Source organism: Parus major, chromosome 13 (genome assembly GCF_001522545.3).
Source record: "Parus major isolate Abel chromosome 13, Parus_major1.1, whole genome shotgun sequence".
NCBI lineage: Eukaryota > Metazoa > Chordata > Aves > Passeriformes > Paridae > Parus > Parus major.
In genome coordinates, this window is record NC_031782.1 from 15,653,863 (window position 1) to 15,661,969 (window position 8,107).

Genomic DNA, 8,107 nt, shown 5'->3' on the forward strand with positions numbered 1-8,107 from the left:
GCATCACCCACAGCTCGTCCTGGGAGCCCTGCATCACCCACAGCTCGTCCTGGGAGCCCTGCATCACCCACAGCTCGTCCTGGGAGCCCTGCATCCCAGTCCTGTGAGCCTTGGATTACTCAGGACCCGTCCTGTGAGCTCTGGACCATCCAGCACCTGTCCTGCAGGTCCCAGGTCACCCAGGACCTGTTCTCTGAGCTCTGCATCTCCCAGCACCTGTCCCATGAGTTCTGTGCCTTCCAGCATCCATCCTCAGAGCCCTGGATCATTCAGCACCCACCCTGTGGGCCCTGGGTCACCCATCCTGGCCCCAGCCAGGGGAAATTTGGGCAGCTCATCCCCGCTGCCCGTGACTCCCACCACTGGCCATGTGTGCCCCTCCTTACCTTCGGTGCCACGAACTGGGACACGCGGTTCACCACCCACTTTGGCAGCGACCCTGCAAGAGCCCAAAGCCCCCGTCACTGGGAGAAGCAGGGCCAGCCCCAGGGGAGGCAGCAGGAGCCCGCAGCACCCCCAGGGCTGGGGTGGGCACCCCTTCCTCCCCATTCCCGGGTGCCTGGGTGATGGAGAGCCAGGGGCTGAGCTCTGATCTCCCCTCCTGCGGGCACTCACCGCGAGGGTCCACCTGGGTGAGGTAATAGAGGATGCAGGCACCGTCCCCGTTGGCCTTGATCAGGTACCCGGTCTGCAGGGACACGGCTCTCACGAAATCCTTCCTGGGCGGGTATTTCTGCGGAGAGATTCCAGGCTCCTCAGAGCCTGCCCAGCCCTGCCCGTGCCGCGGCCAGCCCTGCCAGGGCTGGGGGCAGCCGGGGGCTCACCGGGTGCTTGACGCTGTAGTTGATGATCATGTAGTCATTGCCCAGGGGCAGCCAGGAGCGCAGCGTGACGAAATCCCGGTTCTTCAAGGGGCTCGGGCACTTCCCTGCGGGCACATCCTGTTAACCCCAGCCCCCCCCGCACACCCACGGGGGGCTGGGGCTGGGCAGGGGGTTCCCGGGGGTCTCAGGGGCTGCTCACAGGAGTAGTATCCAACATCAGCGTTGACGGTGAGGCGGCCGATGTCGTAGGTCTCGATCATGTTGGAGTCCCACTTCTTGCGGTAGCGGGTGTCGTGCAGCACGTCATAGAGGGTCTCGGCAGGGACGTCCTTGCAGGAGATGCGGGTCTGTGGGGAGAGGGGTGGGGGGCAGCAGCTGTCCCCGGAGCTGCTCCCACCTCAGGGACAAGGACTTCGGGCTGTCCCCTGCCCATGGAGGATGCTCTGGCACATGTGATACAGGACAGCCCCGGAGCCACCGCTCCTGCAGCCGAGCGGGGCCAGAACGACCCTCTGCCCTCAAACAGATGGTCCCGGTGGCCAAAGGACACAGGCCCTGATGATTTGTGGTACCCAGTACAGCAGCTGGCACTTGGACATCCCTCGGTACCCAGAGCAGAGGGAGTTCCCTTGTCCCAGAGAGTTCTTGGCAAAAAAAAAAAGGGTTTAGGAAAATGCCATAGAGGCTGCAGGGATCAGCTGTAGGACATGGCCAGGGATGGGCACTGACCATCAACTTTCAGCAAAACACCTTAATCCCCCACCCTTTCCCTGCCTGGGGTCCTTTCTTAAACGTCCCATGGGAAATTTTGCACATTCCCCAAACCCTTTTTGGATTTCCATCACGAATCTCAGAGCCTGAGGCAGAAACCTCCATGCTCAGCTGGCAAGGTCACGCAGGAAAGCTCCACAACTGCCCCCCTTTGATGCCTGTCCCCTACCCCATGTCCTTGCAGGGCAAACAAAGCGCTGCCCGTGCCCCTTGACGATGCTCTGGGGTGCAGGGTCCGCTCTCGGGGGGCCCGGCTGTAACCGGAGCCCCGGAGCTGCCCGGCCGCGCCAGCCGTGCATTATTGATGAAGGCGGCCGGGAGGAGGGAGATGTCATCTGCTCCTCGTTAGAGCCCTTGCATCTTTGATGAGGTGCCGTGTAACCGGAGACGGCCCTCTGAGCGCGGCAGGTCCCATCAATCTCGGGCGAGCTTTCCCCTGGTGGCCCGGGTCTGGTTTAGTGCCCGGCGTGCTGGACCCGTGCCCAGCCGGGCTCGGAGTGTGCTGCAGTCCCCAGGGCACCAGGGGGAGGGTGGGAGCACCCAGCCCGCTCCTCCTGCAGCCTCCCAGCTGGGTCTGGAGCTGCTGCTGCTGCAGGGTGAGGGATTTTTCCAGCTGCAGGTGGAGCTCACGGGCCTCCTGGAAGCTCCGGTTGTCGCAAAGGGACCATCGCGGTCTTCCACCCAAAATTTCCCCACTAAAGCCTGTCCAGGGCTTTGGATGAACAGCCCTGCCAGGCACAGCAGCTGGGATGGGGAAAGAACAGAGCCCAGACCCATCCACAGGGAATGTAGGTGGAAAAAATCCAAAGCTCCAGCTGCTCAGGGGATCTCTGGGATAATTAACTCCCTCAGTTAACGGGCAGAGAGAGGCTCTCCTGAAGCTCTGCTGACTGTGCAGCTCGGGCTGGCTGGCATCCTTCATCCCATGTTTTGGGAAGGGACTCTGGGCAGTGCCAACCCCTGCACCCCACCCAGGCGCCCTCCAGGGCAGGGAAAAATCCAATTTTTGCACTGAACCAGGCTGGGTGATGGTCCCTGACTCCCCTGGACCCACCTGGGGTCCCCTGTCTGTGGGGCTCAGTGGTGGCAGGGGGGACATAACTGCACCCCTTCTGAGGGCTGGACTCCAGGGCTTCCTGCCAGCCTGTCCTGGTCACTCTGAGCAACATCCACCTCTCCAGTCCAGATCTCACCCATGTGGGGACACGGAGACCTCAGGAAGCCCTGTCCAAGGCTGGACCAGCTGGATCTGCCCTCACCCACAGAGCCAGACCTCTCCCTGCACAGGCAATCAGGCTGCTCAGGCGTGATTTACCCTTGGCAGGTCCCTGTTGCTGTCCCGACCACCCTCCTCCTCTGGGACACGGCTTCCAGGAGCACATTCTCCATGTCCTTCCCAGGGATGGAGGTGACACAGCAGCCCACAGCGCCCCGGAGCTTCCTTTTGGGAGAGGAATGTGATGTTTGCCTCTTCCCAGGTGTCAGGACCTGCTGCAGTCACCAGGGCTTTTCAAAGAGGTGTTGGCCTGACCCCTCAGCACTCCCTGCTGCTCTGCATGCCCAGCTGGCCTAGATGCTCCCTAATCCAGGTGCAGAAGCTCTTCCCTGGCTCATGGCAGAGGGAATGTGTATTGCAGCTCTGCCAAGAGTGCTGCTCTGCTCCTCCCCCTGGCCCTGAAGGGTCTCTGTCCACGGCAGCAGCGTGTGCCCAGCCCCTCCTCGTGCTGCAGGAGAGGCGCTGCTGGGTGTTCTGTGCTCAGGACAGCGGTGGGAGAGCCTCTTGTTCCCTCCTCCCCACCTCCCCGTGCCTTCCCTGCTCTCCAGGCCACGGCAACCCTCCTGGCTGAACGCTCTCCAGCAGCTGGGCTGTCCTGGAGGTTGGATGTCCTGCCTCTCCTGGCTCTGGCAGATCCTGTCCTGGCCCAGGAGCCGGGATTCTCAGTCACCAGAACAGCCAGAGCCACCATGGGCTCCCCCCAGCACCCTGCAGCCACTCCTGGTGTGCCCAGGCCCACCTGGCAGCGTCACCGGGGCTGTGCCGATGGATGACAAGGTACCTGAGAGATGGCTGAACCTCCTTGTCCCTCTGCAGCACCCCAGGCAAGCCACAAACCTCCCAGAGCAGCACCTGGGGCTCCTACAGGATCTCATCCCGTGAGGATGCGAGGGGATGTGCCCCAGGAGGGCAGAGCTGGGTAAAGGACACCAGGGACACATCCCACGAGCCCGGCTCGTGTCCGGGGGCTCCCAACAGGGCCATCTCCATACTGTAATCGATCCCAGGGCCTTCCCGCCTGTGTCGGGGTCGGGGGCAGCCACCACGTGAGCCCACGGGGCAGGAGGCTGCGGGGATCCCGGCAGGTAAAGCCCCGGGACGGGCAGCAGGAACCGATGGAGCAGCTGGGAAGCACCTTTGGGGGTCTAACCCTGCCAGCCCTGGAATTGTGGGCAGAAAACCCCCCAGGCAGGCCGGACTGTGCATCTCCAGCACGGGGAAGTCCCCAGGGACCCTCGGGAGCCGCCGGGCATACGGCTGGGGCAGGGAAGCGTCTGCTTACCTTGATTTTCTGCACGGTGCAGCTTTCCTCCTGGCCCTGACTCCACACGGTCACGCCAGCCTTGTTGTAGCGACAGTGCCAGCCCTCCTGGCTCTCGCACTGATCCCTGAAGGAGCTGAAGTCGGAGTCATCCGGGATATAAACCATCTCCCCTCCTCTGGACATGGGGCTGAGCTGCTGCTGCCCCCGGGCGCGGGCACCGCCTGCGGGCAGCCTCCGCCTCCCCTCCCGGGAAACCCAGCTCTGCCCTTGAGCTGTGCCTCGCTGGGTGCCCTCTGCGGCTCACATCATCCTGCCAGCGCCCAGCCCGTGCCGCTGGAGCGGGCCCCGGGCAGCCGGGATGGGCAGGAGCCGCAGGCAGCCCGGCCACGCCGCGCGGGGCTGGAAGGCTCCTTGGCTGCAGTTGCTATCGCAGCTGCCGGGAGCTCAGATGTCTCCCCGGGTGCTCACCAGCATCACATTTCTCTCCGCTGGCTGTCAGCTCCTCTATTATTCAGCAGGTAGCAGCGCGCAGGTGGCTCGGCTTTCAGGGCACCGCTGCCCCCGGCTCCCCGAGCCCCCCGTGCTGCCACCCCTGCCTCCCCTCGCCGGCGCCCCGGCAATCTCTGTGCCTGACTTTGCAGCAGCGGCTGCCCGCGAGGATCAGCTGATGCACCCCGGGATGTGGGCCAGAGCGGGCCCTGGGCTGGGGGCACGGTCCGGTGCACAGGGCCTCGGCTCTCAGGGTGTCCTGGGGCTTGGAGTGGGTTCTGGCATGGGAAGGGAAAGAATTTGGAGGTTGCCTCACAGCAGGATGCACCCCTGGGGGTGTCCAGCCCCCCTCCCATCTGTGCACCAGCACGGGAAAGGTCACCCATGGCTTAACCCAGCTTGGAAGGGTGGCCTTGCCCAGCTCGGTCCCACAGCTGTGCCACCTCCCTGGGAGAAAACATCAATTCTACTGCCCAGCCTGAAGCTGCAGTGAATGTCCCTTGTCCTCTGGTGCCAGCCATGCCCTACTGAGAGGAACTGCCTCTGTCCCCAGTGCAGGATGCTGGTGGATCCCAACCCACCTCTCTGCAAGCCCTGCTGGTCCTTTCCAAGCCATTCCATCCTTCCCTGGACTGGGAACCACTCTGAGCACAGAGTCTGGGGTTCCCTGGTGCTGCAGAGGACCCAGGCTGGGGGCCACATCCCCCTCATGCTGCTCAGGATGCAGTTTGTCCCATTTGTCCATCCTCCTGTCCACTTTATCCGGAACCTTTTCTCAGCTCCTTTCACTGGGATCCTGCTCAGGTCCCCAGCCTGCCTGAAACTCAGTGTTGTTTTTCCCATCTTGTTGATGTCCACAAGGTTTCTCTTGACCGGAATTTTGGGGTTCTTGAAGTCCACCTGGAATGAGGCTCCGCCACTCTCACACCCCTTCCCCCCGGATTAGCCTTTCCTGCAAGGCAAGGGTGCAATTCCCACCTCACCCAACCTGTGATGAGATTTGGGAACAGCCCCGGTGATGACGCTGGGCCCAGCTGGGGACTGTTAGAAATGGGGAAAAACTCCTGGGAAGGAGGGCAGGGAGCAAGCTGGAGAGCTTCAGCAGCTCCCAGAGCCCTGCTGGGGCAGGGGGCTGCCCAGGGCTGCCCCTCCAGGCACACAGGCTCTCCGTGGGCTGCGCTCCCCAGCTCGGGATGCTCCAGGGGCAGAGCTGCTGCAGCTGGAAGGGAGGGGCAGATCCTGCCTTGGAAAGACCTTGGGGTGGCCTTGGGGCTGTGGAGCAGGGAGCAGGCCTGGCCAGACAGATTTATGGCCCAGAGTTGTCCAGCCCCATTGCCGCAGTGTGCCACGGGGTGTGTGAGCGTGTCCCTGGGACTCTCCCCCACATACAGCCTGGAGAGGCCTCGTGTGGATGTGTGGGGTGGTGGGACCCGAGGCTGGGGGCTCTGGAGACCCAAAGCGTGTCCATGGGGTGAAGAAAGGGAGGGCACTGCAGTCCTGGGAGGGAGGAGCTCCCCATGCTCCACGGGAAGGAACAACTGCTTGCACAGCACCACTGAGGTGGAACCAGCCCTGCTCTGCACATGGGACGTGGCAGCATTTCACTCTCTGGCTATTCCAGCTGGAGGCTTGAATGGAAAGTTCTTTCCTCCCTTCTGCAGCAGCTCCTGGGCTCAGCATTGGAGCTGGGAAACAATTCAGCCCCCCAGGAGCTGGCTGGAACCATCAGGTCCCCCTGCAGGCTGGGCCCAGCTGGGTTCCCTGTCCCACCTGGAAGTGCTCAGGGCTCCAACCAACCCCTTCAGCACCACCTTTGGCTCTTCTGGAGCCAAGGTTTGGATCTGGGTGGGGCTGCTGGGAGCTGCCCAAGGGAGGAGGAAGGGCAGTGTGGAGCCACACGTTAATGCTGCCTTTGTCACGTCTTGTTTAATTTGTCTTCAGTGACCTCAGACCTGCTGGAGCTGCTCCCAGGGCTGGAGCCCCTCTGCCATGGAGCCAGGCTGGGAGAGCTGGGGGTGCTCACCTGGAGAGGAGAAGGCTCCAGGGAGAGCTCAGAGCCCCTGCCAGGGCCCAAAGGAGCTCCAGAAGAGCTGGAGAGGGACTGGGGACAAGGGCTGGAGGGACAGGACCCAGGGAATGGCAGAGTTGGATGGGATATTGGGCAGGGATTGTTCCCTGGCAGGGTGGGCAGGCCCTGGCACAGGGTGCCCAGAGCAGCTGGGGCTGCCCCTGGATCCCTGGCAGTGCCCAAGGCCAGGCTGAATGGGGTTTGGAGGAACCTGGGATGGTGGAAAGTGTCCCTGCCATGGCAGGGGTGGGATGGGATGAGCTTTAAGATCCCTTCCAGTCCAAACCATGCTGGGATTACGATGATTCTTTGATCTCAGAGGTGATTTTGTGATGTGCCCTTCAGGTCTAACAATCCCATCCTTCCCATCCTGGGAGCTGCAGCTCCATTCCCTGGGCTGGGTCCTGCTCTTGGCCAGGCTGTCCCTGTGTGGGGATGGCACAGGGGACAGTCACACCAGCACTCCAGGGATCCCTCCATGCCCCGAGTGGAGCCTCTGCAGAGCCTGGTGGGGTCAGGGAGTACCCAGCTCTGTCCTGTCTGTGTCCTACCCGTCCCTTCCTCCTCCTGCTCCTCTTTTCATCCTCCTGGTCCATTTTAAACCCTCCAAGTGTCTTTACAGACTCCATAGCTGGGATGTGGGATTTCCATGCTGGGAGTGGGGTTGCAGGGCATTGCATGTGGGTGTTCACAGCTCCATTAATCAGCTTGGATGCCTCAGCAGGAGGGGCTTCCAGCCTCTCCAGAGCTGGAAAAGAACATCCAATCCCCTCTGCAGTGACTGCTCCTGCTCCTCTGAGAATTGCCTTTGAAAGCCTTTGCAAATTGGAATGAAAATGTTTTTCCTACAGAAAACGGCTCTGGTTTGGCTTGATGTGAACCACAGCACTGACTCCCCTCAGATCCTTGTTCCATCAGGGTTGATCCCCCGGGGAATGAACAAGGGAGTCAGGAGGAAAAGCAAAAGATGGGTTGAGAGTTTCTTGTCCCAGAGAAACGCAGCTGGAGCAGCCAGGAAGGCTTAGAGCTGCACCAGGAGATGGGGCTGGGAGGTGAGGGTGGTCCCAGGGCGGGAGCAGGAGGGTGGTAAATACCTGAGGGACATCAGGGTCTTTGAGGGACACAGACAGAGGCAGGAAAGCCAGGGAAAAGTGAGATCCTGGCCCAGGAGTGGTGCAAGGCACCAAATATGCTGAGGCTGCAGAGGGAGAGCCCAAAGCCCCAGGCCTGAGGGTGCTCCTGGAGCTGAGGGTGGTCTCAGAGTCCCAGGACTTCAGGAACTGTTCAGGGCTGTGGGGACCCCAGGGGCTCTGGTGAGATCCCAAAGCCTCGGGGCTGCAGAGACCCCGGGGGTCCCAGGGGCCACCAGAGCCATGGGGCTGCAGCAAGCCCAGGGACCCAAATGGGACCCCAAA

The 8,107-nt window shown here is 62.2% G+C and overlaps 1 protein-coding gene across 1 annotated transcript in view; it reads right to left on the reverse strand.

Annotated features, from left to right (window-relative positions):
* LOC107210577 (START domain-containing protein 10-like) overlaps positions 1–4,664 on the reverse strand; it is a 6,026-nt gene extending 1,362 nt beyond the window's left edge. Inside the window, exons 1-5 of the mRNA XM_015641523.3 lie at positions 4,154–4,664; positions 1,024–1,171; positions 825–928; positions 616–733; positions 387–439 (exon numbers count right to left, since the gene is read on the reverse strand). Of these exons, the coding sequence (XP_015497009.1) occupies positions 387–439; positions 616–733; positions 825–928; positions 1,024–1,171; positions 4,154–4,318 (588 nt within the window). The 5' untranslated portion in view covers positions 4,319–4,664. The remainder of the gene's footprint in view (positions 1–386; positions 440–615; positions 734–824; positions 929–1,023; positions 1,172–4,153) is intronic.
* Between the last annotated feature and the right edge of the window lie 3,443 nt (positions 4,665–8,107).